The sequence below is a fragment of the Hemiscyllium ocellatum genome, chromosome 5 (assembly GCF_020745735.1).
Source record: "Hemiscyllium ocellatum isolate sHemOce1 chromosome 5, sHemOce1.pat.X.cur, whole genome shotgun sequence".
Lineage (NCBI taxonomy): Eukaryota > Metazoa > Chordata > Chondrichthyes > Orectolobiformes > Hemiscylliidae > Hemiscyllium > Hemiscyllium ocellatum.
In genome coordinates, this window is record NC_083405.1 from 117907243 (window position 1) to 117928935 (window position 21693).

Consider the following 21693-nt stretch of genomic DNA (forward strand, 5'->3'; position numbering starts at 1 on the left):
TTACAGTTCCATACAAAGGAGGCCAGTTTAGGGACCGAAGGGACAAAACTGCTTCGAGGATCTTAGACAAATTGTCCCTGAGGCGTGGTGTAGATTTATTTGAAATGAGCTCCTGTGTTGGTCTGGCTCTTTCTGGATTTGTGTTCCGCGTAATTTTGAATGCAGTAATATAAAGAAATGGGTGAAATAAATCCAATGCGGCACATCTCTTGCAATCATCTCTTCGATTATAAATTTGAGAGTGGGTGCCACCAACATTTAGCAAAGCAACTTCAGTCAAACACGTTTACCCTAAGTATTTTAACTGTGTCTGGAAACGGTACATTTAAAAGGAAACCACACTTTACAGTTGTGGCATCCAAATCATCTGGATTAATTTGTGTTCACTGCATCTGCCATGCAATTCCTTTGTACCATACAGTGTGTGCCATTGGAAAGGACGCAAAACCTTGAAAGTTTTTATTTCTGTTTTAATAAACTTCGTTGTAAGTAAAAGTTGTTGGATTTTTTTTAAAGTAAGGAGGAATGCTCTAATCTTCGGCTGAAATATCATCGTGATGAGATGTACTAAAAGATCCCATTGAATAGGTTCAATGCTGGTCAGGCACAATGTTGTCCCCACTTCACCTTAACAAGCTAGACTGCCAAGAACACACAAACCCTGGGACACCCTCATTTTCGAATGTAACCTTTTCATATACGTGGGGTGGGATTTTTTTTTAAAAAAAAACATCTTTTGTTGCTGTTGCTACGTTGCGTGAGATAGTAATGAATTTTAAATTATCCTTTCGCCTGCTGCACAATTCCTGGCAAACTGCTTTTGCAAATGTCAGTCTGCCCTATTCGCCCCATCCCGAATGCCCCAGTCCCCTGTGGTCACCTATAAAAAGTCGAATTGGACGGCACAGAAGGGGTACGGGATAAATGAAGCAACTTTTCACTCCGTACCCTTCAGTACCCAGGCAGTCGACTCCTTTTCAGTTAGTAATTCCTAGTATGGGTTTTGTGACGGGACAGTAAATGATGTATTTCATGTCCTGGTCTCGTTTTACAACAAAGATCCGGATCGGAGAATACTGTCCAAGAGACTATTGGAAGTGTTTGTTCACAGTACCAACATTATTCAAAAAATAATGTGCTAGCTTAAACTAACGGTCAACTTTCTCACAGAAAATAATATCTGTGAACTATTTAGGCTAAAGGGATGTCAAAAGGGCAGATTGTGCAGTTTGAGGGGAAAATGAATAAATTTTGGTCTTGGCTACTATTCATTTAGCTTTACAGAAAAATAAGGACAAAGTTCTGATTTCAATGGGAAATTCAGTTTGTCTGAAATATCAACAGGGTAGTGGAAGAAATGACAACTTTGCTTGTTGTCATCTTATTTACAGATTTGCACATTTGTTACATTCGCATGTGGCGGAATTTCTCTGAACAACACAAAAAAACAATCTCTTTCGCTCCGAGATACATAGCGCCAGACGGCAGCTGTTAACAAGATCGTCTCTCCAAATGGGGAGGGAGGGAGAAGGGGGGGGGGGGGGGTGACAAATTCGAGCACTTCGATCAGCGGCTCGCTCCGCCGTTCCCCGTGTGTCAAGTCGCGGAGACTTTACGCGGCGAATTGATATGCGTTTGCAGGGCGGGGCAGACGTGGCAATGAAAACAAGTTGTAATTGATGTTTTCATAACGAGGAGCAGTCCTCCTCCCGCTCCTGATACGCCAGATCTTCAGGTGAAATTTTCGGAAATTGTTAGTTTTGGTGAGAGACATCAGAAGCTTGTAGCTGCCGGCTGGCCAATCAGATCCCACCGTTGTGCCTTTCTGAAGCTATATTACATTGCTGTACACCCAGTCTCTCTGCAGCGTCTCCAGCTCTCGTATCCTTTAAACAGCATTTAGTCCTTTTTTTTATTTTCTCCCCCCTTTTCCACGCACACACATGCATCCTCAAGAGAAAGCCGCAGTGAAAAGAGCTGTGGATGTGTAACCGTTATCGAAGGGCTAAACCCGTGCCATTTCAGCACCTGTGTTGTGCGGAATCGAAGGCGAGAAAGGAAGACACACACACACACACACAGTGCGAGTATTAGGAACCCCGAGTGATTGGATTCTATGGACATGATGTTGACGCGAATTGTGTTCGTGGGATTGGTTTGCTGTTCTCTTGTCTCGCCCGTGAACGCCTGTGGGCCAGGCCGGGGCTACGGGCGGAGGAGACACCCCCGAAAACTGACCCCACTCGGTTACAAGCAGTACATCCCCAACGTGGCCGAGAAGACACTGGGAGCAAGTGGCAGATACGAAGGCAAAATAACCCGGAACTCGGAGAGGTTCAAGGAATTGACACCCAATTACAATCCGGACATTATTTTTAAAGACGAAGAGAACACGGGAGCTGACAGGCTGATGACACAGGTAGGTGAGGGGGGGATTGGGGAGGGGGGGGGCAAATTCCTGCCTTTCTCCCTCTCTCCACACCTCATTTCCCTCTTTTTTTTAACGGGGTGAATTGTTTGAAGGGGTATGTCCCGCAGATTGCCGAGACTGCCCGTGGGGGCGGCGGTAGGATATTGGAGGAAACTTTATAGATTCTCGGGTTTGTTGTTTTTTTTAGCTTTTTTTATTATCATTCTGTTGGCAAGCAACGCATCTTGAAATTGGGTTTGTGAATGTGTTTGCACTTGTTTGCGCCACTGGACTTTGATCCATCAGAGTACACGAGAGCCCACAGCCGGACCGTCCCTTTGACATTTTTATTCTCTCTCTCTCTCTGTGTCTCTCTCTCTTCCATATATATATATATATATATCTCGCCGTGTCTCTCCAAATAAAATAGCTCCTGAATCTCGCAGATCTGACTTAATGAGGCTGTCTTTTTCTAAATATAGCAGAGAGAGAGGGAGGGAGGGAGAATCGATCCATCTTTCGCTCCTTCTCCTTGACTGTGTATTGACCTGACCGTGCACATCAACATTTCACTCCTGCGCTGTTGTGTCTGCCGAATGTATTGATATTCCCTTTAAGAGGGGCGAGTGAGAGTGCTCGGGTGTGCGCGTCTTGCTCCGATTCGCACTTAAAAAGGCAACGGGGCTAGCCGGCAATTGGGGCAATTTATATATTTTCTTTTTGCCTTGATTCAAGCTAATGGCGGAGTCAGAGCGAGTTCCTCTCTCTCTCTGGGATCAGGGTAAAGGCGCTGGTGGTGGGCCCCACCGACATTCGCTAGCGGGATGTTAGCGTCTCCCTGAGGGTCTGAATCCCGTCTATTTAATCTACACACGGTGTGTCAACAAGGGAGGGATGAAGTCAAGGGGTGGGGGTGTACGCAGACGCACCGATATTACCCTTTTAAGCGATTGGAGTGGTTTAATGTTTATAAGCAAACGCGTGGAACACTCCTGTGCTCCAGCCGAGCTCCGCAGCACCACACCACACCCTTTGCCCTGCTGCTTTTTGAGGAGACTGCTCTCATCCTTTGCCGGGATTCACGGCAGTCTCTGCCCTTGCTCAGTGCTCCGACAGCCGGCTCCAACTCTTCCCCCCCTCTCTCTCTCTCACACACACACTCACTCACAAGCACGGCTCGAATTTTCAGCTCCACTTCCTTTTCCATTATCGATCTCGTACTGATTACAGTTTCATCTTCGTCTCTCTCTCTCTCTCTCTCTTTATAACCAGGAGTCATTGCAACTCACCGCATTCTGTTTCTCGGGTCGGGATTCCGGGGAGAGGGGAGAGGGGGGTGGGGGGGGGTGGCAGTAAACGAGGTTTTTGGATGGGAGGGCAGGAATGTGCAATAAAATTGCCCTTCTTCGCAAGCTTGGTTCAGAAATTGCTGGCTGTGGTTTGAATTCCCCCCGGTGCAGTCTCTGTGAGGCTGCCGAGGCGAGTGAACAGAGCAGGGACGGTATGTCCTGGGAATAAGCTGCATCTCGACACGGATCCTGCATTAGCTGCCAGTGTTTGAACTTATGACCTTCTGTCGCTGTCTGCCACTCTGAAGCCGGCAGCAACACACATACATACACTCACACACTCACACTCACACACACACACACACACTCACACTCACACATACACTCACACATACATACACTCACACTCACGCACTCACACACACACACATACACACACAAACACACACACTCATACACATACACACACATACACACACACTCACACTCATACACACACACTCACACACAAACTCATACACATACACACACACAAAAACACACACATACACAGACACGCGCACATACACACACACTCACACTCATACACACACATATACGCACACATACACATACGCTCTCACACATGCACACACACTACACACACATGCACACTTACAAACACGCTCACACGCACACAGTCACACACGCATACACATATACTCTCTCACACACACACGCTCACACGCACATCCTCTCTCTCACACACACTACACACACATGCACACTTACACACACACACACAGTTACTCACACTCACGCACATACATACACACTCTCACACACACACACACACCAGTGTCCTGCCTGGGAATTACCCCACAGTCAGACTTTATCTCGCTTGAAGGTCAAGTTCAGCTCTCATAGACACCGCAGCAGTTCCCCTTCGCCCACGCCCCCACCCGCCCACCCCCGTCCCCCGCACGCCTCTCCGCCTAGCTGACCCTAACCCATCCTTCCCCGGTGTGAGAGCCGCCAGCCCAGACACGAGAATACTGCTTCTACTGGAAAAGTCTGAGGCAGAGGGCCGCGCGGATATGTGGGTATATGGGATGGGACTGCGGTCAGAGCCTCGAGGGTGAGAGAGGGAAGTAGAGAGCGGATGTAAGGACGGTGAATAAGGGATGGAAGGTGTGTGAGATGATTGAATGATAGAGGGTGTTGTGTGGATGAGAGATAGCTGGTGGAGAGTGGATGGGGAATGGAGGGTGGGGTGTGGATGAGGAATGGAGGGTGGGGTGTGGATGGGGAATGGAGGGTGGGATGTGGATGAGGAATGGAGGGTGGGATGTGGATGAGGAATGGAGGGTGGGGTGTGGATGAGAAAAGGAGGGTGGTGTGTGGATGAGGAATGGAGGGTGGGGTGTGGATGGGGAATGGAGGGTGGGGTGTGGATGAGGAATGGAGGGTGGGGTGTGGATGGGGAATGGAGGGTGGGGTGTGGATGGGGAATGGAGGGTGGGGTGTGGATGAGGAATGGAGGGTGGGGTGTGGATGAGGGATGGAGAGTGGGTGTGGATGGGGAATGGAGGGTGGGATGTGGATGGGGAATGGAGGGTGGGGTGTGGATGGGGAATGGAGGGTGGTGTGTGGATGGGGAATGGAGGGTGGGATGTGGATGGGGAATGGAGGGTGGGATGTGGATGGGGAATGGAGGGTGGGATGTGGATGGGGAATGAGGGTGGGGTGTGGATGGGGAATGAGGGTGGGGTGTGGATGAGGAATGGAGGGTGGGGTGTGGATGAGGAATGGAGGGTGGGATGTGGATGGGGAATGGAGGGTGGGATGTGGATGGGGAATGGAGGGTGGGATGTGGATGGGGAATGAGGGTGGGGTGTGGATGAGGAATGGAGGGTGGGGTGTGGATGAGGAATGGAGGGTGGGATGTGGATGGGGAATGGAGGGTGGGATGTGGATGAGGGATGGAGAGTGGGTGTGGATGGGGAATGGAGGGTGGGATGTGGATGGGGAATGGAGGGTGGGATGTGGATGGGGAATGGAGGGTGGTGTGTGGATGGGGAATGGAGGGTGGGATGTGGATGGGGAATGGAGGGTGGGATGTGGATGGGGAATGGAGGGTGGGAAGTGGATGAGGAATGGAGGGTGGGATGTGGATGAGGAATGGAGGGTGGGATGTGGATGGGGAATGGAGGGTGGGAAGTGGATGAGGAATGGAGGGTGGGGTGTGGATGGGGAATGGAGGGTGGTGTGTGGATGGGGAATGGAGGGTGGGATGTGGATGGGGAATGGAGGGTGGGATGTGGATGGGGAATGGAGGGTGGGAAGTGGATGAGGAATGGAGGGTGGGATGTGGATGGGGAATGGAGGGTGGGATGTGGATGGGGAATGGAGGGTGGGGTGTGGATGGGGAATGGAGGGTGGTGTGTTCCAACTGAGCCTGTACTCCCCTCCGTAATTCCCACATTTGACAACGGCGCCGAGCTGTTTGTGTCGGCAGGTAGCTGCCGAATGATTTGGTCTCTCTCTCTCTTCCCGTCTCTCTGTCTCTCTTTCTTCCTGTCTTTCTGTCTCTTTCTCCCCGTCTCTCTCTCCCTCTCTCTCTGTCTCTCTGTCTCATTTCCCGATGTCGGTGAGTTTGGGTGGACACAGGCTCTTGGTGCTCTGACAGCGGCTTTGCTGTCCGGAGCATCCGCCGGGCTAGCACTGTGCGCTGGGCTGCTCGCTGCTCAGAACCCGCCTGCAGTCCCCGGCCCAGGAGGACCGTGAACGAGAGCAGGGGTTGCCACCTTCCACCGAGCCTGTCTCTGGGTCAAAGCCCGAGATTACCAACTCCCCGGATCTGCTGCTTCTGCACAGTCGCGATAAACGGCCTCTCCTTGACCCGCACTCCCTGCCCGGCTCCCAGCCTGCGGCAGATGTGTGCCCGTCCGTGAGTCGGTGTAATGGTTAGAGTGAGCTCTCAGTGCAGCTCGGGCCATGTGCAAAGGGCAACTTGCAGAAGAGAATAAAGAGAATACGGAGTGGGATCTGACTGGCTGCTGGGTGGAATATGCTCCGTCTATCTGTGTGTGAGAGACTGTGTGTCTGTGTCTGTGTGAGGGGGGGGGGGCGAGTTTTGTCTTTGTGTGGATGCGAGTGCATCTGCGTGTGTAAGTGTGCGAGCGTTTGTATCTCTTTGTATGCCTGTGTGTGTGTCTGTGTCTGTGTGTGTATGTGTATGTGTATGCGTGTGTCTGTGTGTGTCTGTGTGCATGTGTGTGTGTATGTGTGTCTATGAGTGTGTGTCTGTGTATGTCTGTGTCTGTGTGTATGTGTATGTGTATGTGTATCAGTGTCAGTGTGTGTACGAGTGCATCTGTGTGTCTGTGTGTGTCTGTGTATCTGTGTCTTTGTGTGTCTGTGTGTGTATGTGTGTGTGTCTGTGTATGTGTATGTGTCTGTGTGTGTGTCTGGGTCTGTGTGTGTATGTGTATGCGTGTCTATCAGTGTGTGTATGTGTGCCTGTGTGTGTCTGTGTCTGTGCGTGTGTGTCTGTGTATGTGTATCTGTGTGTATGTGTGTGTATGTGTGTCTTTGTATGTCTATCTGTGTATGTATGTGTGTCTGTGTGTGTATGTGTGTATGTGTGTCTATGAGTGTATGTCTGTGTATGTATGTGTGTGTGTGTCTGTGTCGGTGTATGTATGTGTGTCTTTGTATGTGTGTCTATATGTGTGTGTATGTATGTCTGTGTGTATGTCTGTGTATGTATGTATGTGTGTGTGTGTCTGTGTGTGTATGTGTGCCTGTGTGTGTGTGTGTGTGTGTGTTTGGGGGAAGGGGTCGGTATTGTGTGTGAACATGAGCAGAAATTGCCCTCAGAGAAAGGGGCATTTGAGGACGCTCTTTCTCTCTGATACTATTCTCGTGAAATATCTGTCTCAATCCCATCCCTCCTTCCAGCTGTTCACAGCTAAACCGAGACAGGCGTTGGTTTGGTGCTGAAGTGTGATGCTGGAAAGGCACAGCAGGTCAGGCAGCACCAGGGGAGGAGGGAAGTCGACGTGTCGGATCGGGACCCGGCATCTGCAGTCCTTACTATCCCCATTGACTTGTTGATGTCCGTTCACCATTGTTTTTTATTTGTTCTTTTTGCCTCGGATCCTAATGGGGAAGATTGATAAGCAATGATGCCCAGGCAGAACTGCTCGCTGCATTATCTTGCCTGGCCTTAGCCAGTGCTGGTAGTGATGCGTCTTCCGCGCAGTGCGTCAGCGCTGGCCAAGTCCGAGGGAGCCAGGCGGCAAGATCCTCAGCCCTCACCCCCTCTATGTATACATTAACTAGCTCTCTCTTCATTTCATTACCCCCAACCCCGCAACCACTCCCCTTCCAACACGCACACCCACACACACTCGCACACCGATTCTGTGCTCTGAAAGGGGCCTTTGTGGGCCCGGATTGGTTTTATACATTGGTCTGGGGCCATCTACGGTCAAGCATCCGAATCCACGCCGAGATTAGAGCCAGGAATTATAAGGATGCATCCTCTCAGTGTAGATTTAGCCTAGAATTCGGGTGAAAGATATTGGTGTGCATGTGTGTGGGGCTTGAGAGGTTGGGGTGGGGAGGGGGGGGTGTAGAAACCCACATCTTCCAGAATCAATTGAGTTAGGGACCCTGAAGAGGACTCCGCGCTGCCCCTATCTTCCCGTAGTCCCTTCAGGATGGTTGAGCCTGAGCCGGAGATCAGCATCCGGAAGGGCTCTTCAGAGTTCCAGGTGGTCAGAGATCACTGGCTCTCGCTTGCTTCACGCCTTTCGAGTGATTGAGCTAAGAGGAATTGAGGAAAGCGCCGATTCTGAGGAGGAACCCAGGGGTTTGAGTAGGTTATTGAACGGGCCCTAGGCTTCCTCCTGAACAGCACTCTGAGGATGGAGATTCCGGTATGCTTTTCCCTATGAACATGCCGGCTCTTTCGTCTCTGTGCGGACGTGTCTTATAAAGGATCAATTTTAATTTGTTATTGAATTCAAATGTGTGTGTGTGTGTGTGTGTGGTGTATGTGTGTGTGTGGTGTATGTGTGTGTTGTGTGGTGTATGTGTGGTTTATGTATGTGGTGTGTGTATGTGTGTGTGTGTGTGCAAGTGTGTGTGTGTTTGGTGTGGGTATGTTGGACAGGGCGATTGAACCAATGTCCTACAGAATATTAGCCTGGTCTTCTGTATTGGCAGTCCGATCAAAGCGATCAACGGGTATAAGGATTGGAAGGGCCGAGTGGTGGACACCTCCTCTTGTTTCTATGCTCCCATTTGGTCAATGCTGAAATAAATATCGAATGCTCCCTCAATTAACTGTTCCATTCTATGCCATAACGGAAACACAATAACATTGGCCGGGTATGCTTAATGACTTTGCCTTTCTCTCTGTCTCTGTGTCCCTTTCCCTGACGCCCTCGGAAGAGATGTAAAGACAAATTGAATTCCCTGGCGATCTCAGTGATGAACCAATGGCCCGGGGTGAAGCTCAGGGTGACAGAGGGCTGGGATGAGGACGGCCATCACTCGGAGGAGTCGCTGCATTACGAAGGCCGGGCCGTGGACATTACCACCTCGGACCGTGACAGGAGCAAGTACGGCATGTTGGCCAGGCTGGCGGTGGAGGCGGGCTTCGACTGGGTCTACTACGAGTCCAAGGCCCACATTCACTGTTCAGTCAAAGCAGGTGAGGTAGCGCTGGAAAGGGACTGCCCGCCTTTTTTCCCCCCATTCCCCACCTCACCCCCCTCCGCTAGACTGCTCCTGATGAACACGGCCATATTTCATACCTGCATTTGCACACTTTTTAATCTCAAGGCACCCCAGGCGCCAGTCATCGCTTCCTGGCATTCCCTGCAGGGGTGAGGTGGGGGGGGGGGTGGGGGAGCGCTGAAGCATTACAGAGGAATCCCACTGACGTGACAATAAATAACGCGGGCCATTAATTCATGGAGAGTGATAGGAAGGATGCAATAAATGAGGATGCTCTCTTAAAGAGGCGATAATCGCTGGCCCGGGTTCATAATCCAACCGTTTTATTTGTTCAAGTTTTGATTAATCTTCAGGACTCCGAACCAAAACTAATCAGGAGTGTCCCCGAATAGCCTCCGACTGTCTCCCAGGGTGGAAAAGCGCGGACTGTTTCACAGGGGCGTCCGGGCAAGTTACACGTCCATCGCCAGAGTGCGGGCATAGTTTGTGGTTGACGTTGGACTTTACCCAGCTCCCCGCTTCTGAGTCCAGTTAGGACCAGTCTTCCTGGTATAGCACTGGACCCTGGGGAAGTGGAATTGGCGAGAGTTGGTTGGACGGGGGCGGGGGCGGAGGGTGGGGGGAATGACTGGCAAATCCCGACCTACGTGAGGAAATAAACGTCCCCAATATTTGCCATCGAGCCAAGCCCGGTTGGTCAGTGGTCAACTGAATAGTGAAGAAGTGGGGAGCTGACTGACTGCTAAAAGCATAGTGTGTATCCACACCGAGTTTATCAGGGGTGTTATGTTGGGCCTAACAGTTCGCTGTTAGCAGCCACATCTGCCAGTGACTGATTAATATGCCAGGACTGAAAGCCCTCTCTGGTTAACCAGATCCCTACAGCAGCGAAAGACTGCACCAGCCTTTCGAACCAAGTGTCCGCTCGCACACAGCTTTGGAATGAAATCCCTGTGAGCAAACGCGCGGCCCACACTTTATAAACAGAGTTCCAAGAGCCCTTCAAAACATGAACAGCAGCTTGAAAACAAACTCTGAACGTCAGCACCATCCTACCTCCACTCTCAAGGTGTGGTTTTCTAAGGAAACCCCAGCACAATTTTGTCACAATTTATAACCTGAGGCGCCAAATGCGCGGTGAGTTTGAGCTATCTGGATGTGACCCGGTTGATAACCTACTTTAGGTACAAACATAATACCCAAGGAAATGAATCATCGTGAGTAATGGATTTTTTAAATTGAATGTTAGGGCGAAAACTGAGACAGACTTTCTATATAGACCTTGCTGAATCCCTCCATATTGCTTCATGGTTTTGCAGCTCATTTGTTCTCCGTTTGGTTGACTTGTTTGAGTCCAGTTGAACAAAAAAGGTCCCCAGCTCCAACCTGGCTGCGTCTATTTACCGATCTCTTCATACTGTCTGCCTGTCTATTTCTCACACGCCACTACAAAGGGCACCCATTCGGTAGACAGCACCGTCTGAGATGATCAGTCCCTGAACCTTCCTGTAGTTAACGAGAGCATCCATTCGGATTGGAAGTTGTTGCATAGAGAGAGAGAGGGAGAGAGAGAGATAGACTTCCGTTTGTGTTTTAAGTGCCGTATGGTTTTCCAGCTCTGTGAGTCCGTGCAATCTTGCACTTTGTGATATTATTTTAGGAATACGCACACGTACACAGACACACACAGACACAGAGATAGACACAGACATACACATAGACACACACAGACAGACACAGACACACAGACAGACACAGACACACAGCACAGACACAGCCACACACATACAGATACACAGACACAGACACACACAGGCACAGACACATACACAGACACACACGCAGGCACAGACACACACAGACACAGACACACACAGCGACAGACACACACACAGACACAGATACACACAAAGACACACGCAGACACACATAGACACCCACACGCACACAGACACACACATACAGATACACACAGACACAGACACACACATACAGACACAAACACACAGACACAGACACACAGACACAGACACACACAGACACAGACACACACAGCGACAGACACACACACAGATACACATAGACACACACAGATACACACAGAGACACACGCAGACACACATAGACACCCACACGCACACAGACACACACATACAGATACACTCAGACACAGACACACACATACAGACACAAACACACGCACAGACACACACAGATACACACAGACAGACACACATAGATACACACAGAGACAAGCCGATAAAGCTGCAGCCGCTCATTCACCGTACTTGCAACGCCACACACTGTCTTAATCAAGGATTTACCGGGCCAAGGGCAGGCGGCAGCACAGGAGTCCTTGAATTACAGATAAGAATTCCGTGAAGATTCATCTAAAAGCGACTGTAATCCCGGGCCTCACTTTAAATAGGAGAGTGTCAAATCTATAACTTAAAATTCTAAACACACCGGCTCATTTCAGTCTGTGTCATGTGGGGCGTGTGACGGAAACCAAGCGGGCTATTGGAAAAGACTGTGAACTCAATCTCCCATCCGTTTGGTCCCCCACTATTTCATGACGGGGAATCAGATGAGCAGATTAGATGCTGTCTGCTGGGGAGAGAAGGAGAGAGAGAGAAAAAAACATTCCGGCCAGGAAGATTCGCTCTCTCCATCTGTATTTGCTAAAAGTATGATCCCGGGGATAGGAATGCAAAGATGAATTGGCTCAAGCCCCTGAACCATTGTCAGACGGGCCGAATGAGAGAAGGGGACATTGATGATGGGCTGCATCTAAAAGCAATCTTGCTTACTTAAAATTCAAATACACATCTCGAGTGGCCAGGCAAATCGGAACAGTGGTGTTTCTGTTGTGCAAATAACCGGGCTGTTTTCTCTCCCTCTCTCTCTCTTTCGCAAGAGCCTGCACTCTGGCGTGTAGTGTGTGTGTGTGAATTAACACAACAGGGGCTTGTGCACCTGAACAAACAGCCCGAGAGCTGGGAAAGAAAGTGGAGACGTCCTCTCCCTTTTCTCTCTCTCCAGGAGTATCTCCTCCATTAGCTGAATCAGATCGACAATACGGCCCCTTGAGCGGATTTTAATTAGACGGCAATGGACCCAGCCTCACCCCTCTGTCACCCTCCCCCTCTCCATTCCCACACTCACTCCATAGAGTTAAAAAGCACACAACACCAGGTTATAGTCCAACAGGTTTAATTGGAAGCGACGCTCCGAAAGCGAGTGTGCTTCCAATTAAACCAGTTGGACTATAACCTGGTGTTGTGTGATTTTTAACTTTGTACACCCCAGTCCAACACCGGCATCTCCAAATCATCACTTCACAGAGGAGCTTTTGAGATAAATTTCCGCCGCTGGAGTTGTCACCCGCAACAAACACACACATACAGAGCTCGCCAGCACTTCCATTCTGGATTAGTGGTGCTGGAAGAGCACAGCAGTTCAGGCAGCATCCAACGAGCAGCGAAATCGACGTTTCGGGCAAAAGCCCTTCATCAGGAATAAAGGCAGAGAGCCTGAAGCATGGAGAGATAAGCTAGAGGAGGGTGGGGGTGGGGAGAAAGTAGCATAGAGTACAATAGGTGAGTGGAGGAGAGGATGAAGGTGATAGGTCAGGGAGGAGAGGGTGGAGTGGATAGGTGGAAAAGGAGATAGGCAGGTAGGACAAGTCATGGGGACAGTGCTGAGCTGGAAGTTTGAAACTAGGATGAGGTGGGGGAAGGGGAAATGGGGAAGCTGTTGAAGTCCACATTGATGCCCTGGGGGTTGAAGTGTTCCGAGGCGGAAGATGAGACGTTCTTCCTCCTGGTGTCTGGTGGTGAGGGAGCAGCGGTGAAGGAGGTCCAGGACCTCCATGTCCTCGGCAGAGTGGGAGGGGGAGTTGAAATGTTGGGCCACGGGGCGGTGTGGTTGATTGGTGCGGCTGTCCTGGAGATGTTCCCTAAAGCCCTCTGCTAGGAGCCAGTCTCCCCAATGTAGAGGAGACCGCATCGGGACCAACGGATACAATAAATGATATTGGTGGATGTGCAGGTAAAACTTTGATGGATGCGGAAGGCTCCTTTAGGATGTGGAACTGCTGTGCTCTTCCAGCACCACTAATCCAGAAGCACTTCCAATCTGCTTGCCTCTGTCACTGAGTGCTGCTCGCTCCCCCAACACTAACCCATCCCTAGCCCTTATTTCTACACACACTTCCTACCAGAAGACAACCAACTTTTATTTTCTCTTAGCTTGCGTATAATCTGTGACAAGTCTTGCAAATCAGTAACAGGCGTGACAAACTCGTTAACAAACCCATAAAATGTTATTTGCTGGGGGTTTTTCTCTCTCCTCCCTTATTAATCAATGTTTTCCCCAAAAACAGAAGGGACTTTGTTTTATTCAGTGCCAGCGTTGGACCTTGGTTTCTGGCCAAGCCAATGATCCATTTCCCTTCTCGCTATTAGCTGCCCAACTTTCTCAGACATTTCGCAACCTCCTCTATATCTTATTCTGCCGCGTCCTTGATTATCCGCCTAAAATATGCGACATTCATATGCAACATCTTAAGAATTGCTTTTAAGTGGTTTACTTAGAAAACCCTCACGTTGAAATGAAGTGAATTGACAGGCTCCTTTTCCAACTGGCACCTGTCTAATAACAAACCGCTTTCTGAAGATTCAACCCCGATTTTCTTCGGGAAAAGGACAGACGGGGGAGGAATGGAAGGGGTAGATAAGTAGATGCCCCAAGCAATGAAGAAAGTCAACTCTTCTAACCTTTCGTTGTGGTTTAATCAGTACATGCATCACAGAAACTGGAAATATCTCCAAGCCATTCTGCAACCGATTTCTTCAGTTCTTTCGATCCATTTTCTTATCACTTATTTGATGGAAATAACTATATCTATCCGTCTGTCTGTCTATCTGAACAAGCTGCCAAAGGAAGTGGTAGAAGCTGGTACAATGACAGAGTTTAAAAGCCATCCGAATGGGTATATGAACAGGAAGAGTTCAGAGGGATATGGGGCCAAATGCTGGCAAATGGGATTAGATTTATCGAGGATATCTGGTCATGGACGAGTTGGAGCATGCTGTACATCTCTATGACTCTATGACTTTATCCATCTATCTATCCATATACAGTATATCTATCAACCTATCTCCATCTATCCTTCCATCTATATCTATCTTTCTATCTATCTAAGCGTCTACATCAATCTACCTATCCACATATATCTATCCATCTCTCTATATTTACCTACCTACACCCAACTATCTCAATGCATCTATCTAATTATCTGTCTGCCTATCAATCTACCTGTCATTTATTTATCTAATCATTGGTGTACATACCATAGATAGCAATGTATTTATCTTTCGATCTTAACTTTCTATCCTAATAAACTCAGCGATACAATATGTAGCATCTAAAACACAAATACCATTTTTAACGCCACGCTTTTTTTTGGTTTTGAAATGCAGTGTTGCATGTACCCGCTAACTGGCATTGAGTCCAGACAGAGGCTGACTTCATCCCTTTCACCAGGGCCAAACGCCAGCACCTGCCTCACTCCACAGACGCCGCCTGAGTTGCTGAGTATTTCCAGTGTCTGTTTCCTTTTTTTAAAAAAACTGGGATTTCCAGCTTCCACAGTATCTTGCTTGAGTAGGAATCTAATGCCTTTGCATGCCAGGTTGGTCCCGAATTGTGATTCATAACCGCCTGCTGAAAATGAGGGCTTTGCTGTTTATAAGTACAGACCAAGTAAAAATAGTATACTCGAATGGCTTGTTTAGTGAACCCTGCCCCTGTCTGACCTCACAGTGGCTTGCCCAACATCTCATTACCTGTGCCATAGTCCCCTTTCCTCAGGCTTCCCCCGAATCTGTAGGTGAGCCCACACTACCCCGCCACACATGTACTCAATGAATGGATGAGACCGCGGGCTCAGAAGTGAGCGCTTACAATGATTTACGAAACTAAGGTACCCGTTTGGTTATTGAACGGAGTTGGTTTCAAAGGAGTCAGGGAGCGGAAGGACTGCTACTGTCTCTCACTCAATAATCTCGGAGTGTGTTAAATTTTGGGGATCGGTTTCAGGATGGGTGTTTTGGCTTTCCAAGCAGTAAAACGCAGATTCGTTGGAATGATAGCAGGGCTTCAATAATTCATTACTATACAGACACGGTTTGTATTGCTTCCAATGTGCAAGCGTAAGCATTGGCCTTATTACGCCCAAATGATGGATAGGGTAGACATTTTCTCAGCACGTGGGGCTACTGATTCGGAACTAGTGATGGAGCCAATGCAGGTCAATGGAATTCAGGCAGGTTCTGAGCTCATTGAATAGGCGAACAGACTCGAAGGGCTGATTGGCCTCCTTCTCAAGTTCATGTGTTACATAGCAGCTGCTTGAAATATCAAGGCGAGCATGAGATATAGGATCTGGGTGGGCAGGTCGTAATTATCCCTTTCGTTTACCCTTTAAGGGAGGGGAGGCTGTAATGCATTTGGCGGTGGGCTGCTAAACCAGAACCCCAAGCTAATCTTCTGGGACCAAGGGTAGATGGTGAAATTTGAATTCAATAAAGGTCTGGATTAAAATGCTAATAGGGCCCCGTGATTCTCGTTTAAACCCCACCTGGTTAACCAATGCCCTTCAGAGAAGGAAACCCGCCGTCCTTACCGGTCCATTTGACCCCAAGGGCCACAGCAAGGTGGAATAGCCATGAAGATGGACATCCAATGCTGGCCTAGCCAGTGACACCCACACCCACATACCATGAGAGAACAGATTTTACAAACACACAACGCAGCGGGCGTGTGATTGAATCAAAGTAATGTTGGACTAACACTGAAGGTCTGCCTGGAGTGTTGGGTACAATTTCAACTCCTTGTTTTAAAATGACTGCAGGGTATCCAGCCCCAAGGAACCCTGGACTTGGAGGGTTGAGGGAGACAGTCTATTTGGCTTATCCTCTCGAAATGCAGGAACGATTCCATACCACGTGCCTAATGCTCTAATGGAGGAGGCTTCACCTGGGAAGCGGACTTGTTTTTTGAAACTCGTGAGCAAAATATTCAGGGGCAAAATTCACGGAGATTCTAACAGAATAAACTATCCCAATCGGTTAGATTCATGCTAAAGGCCTTAGTTCGAGGGGAGGTTCGGCAGGACACTGCGGGTAAACTCTTGTACCTGAACTGTTCCAGCGTGCAACAATTGAACTGAGTTGAAAGCGAACTGGCAGCCGTTCCCATTCTAAAACCACACTGTCAGGATGATGCAGAGGAATACATTGTCTTTCAGTTCATTGTTGTACGCTGGTGTGATTAATCTGTGGGAATTCGTTTCTGAGCGAAGGTCACGTGCTGTTAGCTACTGGAATAATAAGCTCCCCAGGAATTAGTCGTTTATGTCCATGGTTCCTAGTCGTTCTCTCTCTCTCTCTCTATCTTCAGTCAGTTTGCAGGACCCTGGAGCCCCTTTCCAGCCAGTTTCCTCAACGTGCCGTCCTCTTTATTGCTATAAATACAAGGATAAGCAGCCAACAGACATGAAAGTTCAACCACGCAGGCAAAATACTGCGGATGCTGGGGATCTGAAATGAATAGAAAATGATGATAATGCTCAGCGGATCTGACAGCACCGGTGCAGAGCAAACTTTCGATGAATTCTCAGAGCGACATATTTATCGGAAATGCTAACCATGTGTGCCCGATTTTAACCCATTCAAAAAAACATAGAGTTACAATCGGGCAGTCAGCTCTATTTCTCCCCACAGCGCTGTTGACTGACTTTCTGGATATCTCTGGCATTTAATGCATCAGCAAAGAGTCTTATAGTTCAATAATTGTCGTCTTTAGAGGCGTGGCCTTCGCCAGTGTCCAGAGACGCTGGTGTGGTGTCAGGGAATCGATTCAATGTGAGTTTTAAATCCGTGAGCCCGTCATTTAAAATTAACAGACTTAACGAGCAGCAGCCTTGAGTATGGAGACTGGGCCAGCACTGTCCATCTCCAGTTTTCAAGACCTCAGCACCCCCAGTTCCCAATTAAGCCCATAATACGACCCAAGACTCCGTAATTCTTAATTTACCTACTGATCAATAATGTTAATCAATAATAAATATTAGCGTTAAATACACACAAGGACTCTGCCCCCACAGCTCTCTGTAACAAGGAGGTCCAAACACTCAGAGGGAGTACATCTAGAACACCATAAGCACTTTTGGTCCGCTTATTTAAAGAAATATGTTCATTTCATTGGAGGCAGTTCAGAAAAGCTTCACGACCTTGATTCCTGACATGGAGGGATTGAACAAAGGTTATCCCTAAGCTGTGTTCACAGAATTATAGGAATTCCACTGCACCTAGAAACTGCAATTTGGCCAGACTCAACCCTTAGTCTGGGTCAGAGAGCGGTCGGGCACGCCTGGAATAATGTTAGACTCGATTTAAGGTTGCATTGCCCCTGTTAAACTCCTCATGTCTTTATTAAAGAGGAGTGTGTGGATCGGAGCTATACTGCCATCTCCCGAGCCCAGGCAGTTAATACGCCGGGGGAAGCCAGAGCTCAACTCCTTCAAAACCTCCATGTTTGGCGCTATTTTGCCGTTAAGATTGAGCGGTCGGGCGGCCACAAAACATTTCATGGGGTCCGAAAGGCGTTCCTGACAGTGTTACTGGCACTGCCCCCCACCCCCCCCCCCCGCCCCCCACACCCCCGTCAAACAGGTTGTTTAGAAAAAATAGGTTAAGTTAAACAGAGGTTGCTGGAAATCTGAAACAAACCAAGAATGCTGGAGGAACTCAGCAGGTCTGGCAGCGTCTGAGAAGTTGCTCGGCCGCCTTTCTTAGCCTGGGGTGTTATTGGGCGCTGTGCCAAGGCAGATTGGCATCGAGCGGAGTTACCAAGGCACTGGTACTACAACAACAATTGAAAGGCGTGTGGATGGGGACGGGAATGGAGGGATATGGGCCAAGTGCCGACAAATTTAGGGTGTCTGGTCGGCACGGACAAGTTGGACCGCAGGGGCTGTATCACCGAGCTCTGGAAAAGTGAGGGACTCCCCTTCACCTATTGGATTGGCTGCTGGGGTGTGGGGACCGGGAGGGGAAGGGGGTTATGCCAGAGAGTGGTCATCCCCAGTGTAGCCGTGATGTCTAATGTATCCTGTGCTGTCTGCCTGTGAACTATTCTCTCTGTGACTCCCTTAACACGGTTTTCCCACATGATTCTCAATCGCGTTTCCTCTCCCCTTTGTTCTCAAACAGAAAACTCGGTGGCCGCCAAGTCTGGAGGCTGCTTCCCAGCCTCAGCCCGAGTGAGCCTGGAGAACGGTTCCACCAAAGCGGTGAAGGACCTGAGAGCGGGAGACCGGGTGCTGGCGGCGGACCGTGAGGGCAGGCTCCTCTACACCGACTTCATCATGTTCCTGGACACAGCCCGGGAGGCCAGCAAGGTGTTCTACGTGATCGAGACGCGGGAGCCCCCGACGAGGCTCTCCCTCACAGCGGCTCACTTGCTGTTCGCCGGGCAGCAGCGGCGGCGGAGCCCGGGGCAGCCCCGGTTCCGGGCCACCTTCGCCAGCAACGTGAAGCCGGGCCATCTGGTCTACGTGCCGGACGGAGACGGCCAGCGAGTGCGGGCCGCCACCGTCGAGAAGGTTTATTTGGAGGAGAGGGAAGGGGCTTACGCCCCACTGACTGTGCAGGGCACCCTCGTGGTCAATCAAGTCCTGGCCTCTTGCTATGCCGTGATAGAGGATCATGCACTGGCTCACTGGGCGTTCTTGCCGGTTAGGATGAGTTACGCGGCCAAGTCCTTATTTTCACTCAGTGACTCGTTCACAGCCAACATTACTGGCCAAGAAGGCGGCATCCACTGGTACTCCAGCGCCCTGTACCAAATAGGCAGATGGGTTTTGGACCAGGCATCTATTCACCCACTGGGGATGGCATTGGACTCCAGCTGAAGTCTTTCTACAGCGAAGGGGAATCTCTCCCAAGAAGAAACTTTTACAATGAACCACCCTCCCACCCACACACCCACCCAACCACCCTCACCAACACCCACACACACACAGAAATCCAGTAGAATTTCAGCTTGAGACCCCAGTTGTTTTGCTGTTATTGGGGATTTGGGGGAATATTTATTTCGTTTGCATTCGCATTTTCTCTCACTATCTGTTTGTTTCTGCTTTTTTTTTGTTTATCCAAAACAAACGTGGAACTTCGAGGGCCTTAAAAAGAAACTCCTTTGATAATTTATTCCCAGGTGAACTCTCTTTGACCCTAGCAGGAAGAAAATAATTTTGTGTGGTCGATCAAGGAGCGCAGAATATATTTTTCTACAAAAGTCTGATATCGTGAAACATTTCAGTATCTTCAGCAACGAGGTCCCTTCGGACTATCGACGCGTCTAACCTTGTGTTCCGCTCTCACATTGCCTTGTTCTCGTTTTCTCTTCCTTCTGGACAAAGTTACGCTACGTTGGGGGGGTCCATAAATTATATTTTTATACACAGAATTGTAAATTAGATTTTGGAGAGATCATTACTTAACTGAATCACAATTCGTTGTTTGAAATAGTGTAAAATACGAGAATATATTATTTTAATTTAAAATCTAGGTGCAAAAAATATAACGTTTTGACCATCCCAGTTACATTTTTTTTGTTTATTGTTGAACATGCTATTTTGTAAACCCAGATGCGTCGTGGCCAATGGTGGGCGCCAGACAAAAAAAAAGACATTTGTCCATTTGTCACACAGCGGCGCCTTTATCACTTACAACTGGGACTGAATTCTATGGGAAGAAATTATTTTTTAAAAGCGAGGAAACTTGAGAAAGAATATTAACATTCTAATGAAAATAGTAGTTTGTACAAAGTTTTTTTTTGCATACGAATTAAAATTCGACAAAAGCAGTTGTAAATTTACTAAACCGTATTATTTGCATATTTTGTAATAGTTTAATACAGTAGTTTTATAATATAGAAATGTGCCAAAATGCTCTCTTTGAATATTATTAAAATATACAGCATTTCAAGTACACTGAACTTTTGATTAAGAGAAGGTGAATGACTTTGTGTACAGATACCTTAAAATATTTTGCAAAGTTAGAAGAGATATTTATGTTCTTGTGTCACTCACTGTAAGGCTGCCATATTCTGAAGACAGAATGATTGTTTGTACTACAACAGTCGGACAATTTAGTTCAATCATTCTGAGACTTTTTAATGAAAAAGGTAATGAACGAAAACATTGGTCGTGGCAGAGTTGCCACTTGCGAACAACAAACATTTTTTTTTCCTCAGTGCTGCTTTTGTTTTTGAACTTTTTTTAAAAAATAAAATTTCTCTGAAACCTAAGGTAACTGTACTACATTGGAGAAAGGAGTATTGTTTACATGTAGTAACTGCAAAAAATATTTTTCTAACGTATTTTAACTGCGTTTCCTTTCTTGGACACACACGTGGATTGGTGGCTGAAAAATGTAATAACGATTTATGGGTGAGAATCCTAAACGACCATTCCCCCAGCCCCAACCCGGGTATCACTGGAGCGGACAGGTAGTCCTGCTCCGAACTGTCCCTGAGTTGAGTGACTTGCACTATTCAAGTTTGCACATTGCAGTGATTCTCACATGAAAGTTACACTCCGTTAGAAATGTAGGTTAAAAATCAACTAGGAGAAAGTGAGGACTGCAGATGCTGGAGATCAGAGTCCAGAGAGTGGTGCTGGAAAAGCACAGCAAGTCAGGCAGCATCTGAGGAGCAGGAAAATCGACATTTCAGGCATAAGCCCTTCATCAGGAGTCCGAAATGTCAATTCCCCTGCTCCAAGAAATGTAGGTTTCCAACCCTCTGTCAACCAGATGGACTTTTAGGACAAGAGCAAGTTGCAGAGGGATAATAAGTTTACAAAGAGATATTGGTAGGTTCAGTAAGTGGGCAAACATATTCGCAAATGGGGTATAATGTACAAAAATGTTAAGTTGCTCATCCAGGAAGAGAGAACAAACCAAAGATTTTAGTTACATTGAGAAAAAACTGCATCAACCTGCAACAGAAAGGGACTTGGGGGAGGGCACATGTACACAAAACCCACAAAGCTAGCACACAGCTGCAGCAGGCATTAGGAAGGCCAATGGAAATTTGGTGCTTATTTCAAGTGGTTGGTGTTCAAGATTGGGGAAGTCTTACTGCAACTGCACAAGGTGCTGGTGAGATCATTGCTGGGGTACTGTGAGCAGTTTT

General features: G+C 48.3%; 1 protein-coding gene across 1 annotated transcript; it reads left to right on the top strand.

Annotated features, from left to right (window-relative positions):
• Positions 1-1727: 1727 nt before the first annotated feature.
• On the top strand, positions 1728-20493 carry shha (sonic hedgehog signaling molecule a). The gene is made up of 3 exons (XM_060825131.1): positions 1728-2419; positions 9142-9403; positions 18708-20493. Exons 1-3 carry the CDS (start codon positions 2117-2119, stop codon positions 19406-19408), a joined length of 1266 nt encoding a protein of 421 aa, XP_060681114.1. The 5' UTR covers positions 1728-2116; the 3' UTR covers positions 19409-20493.
• The last annotated feature ends 1200 nt before the right edge of the window (positions 20494-21693 follow it).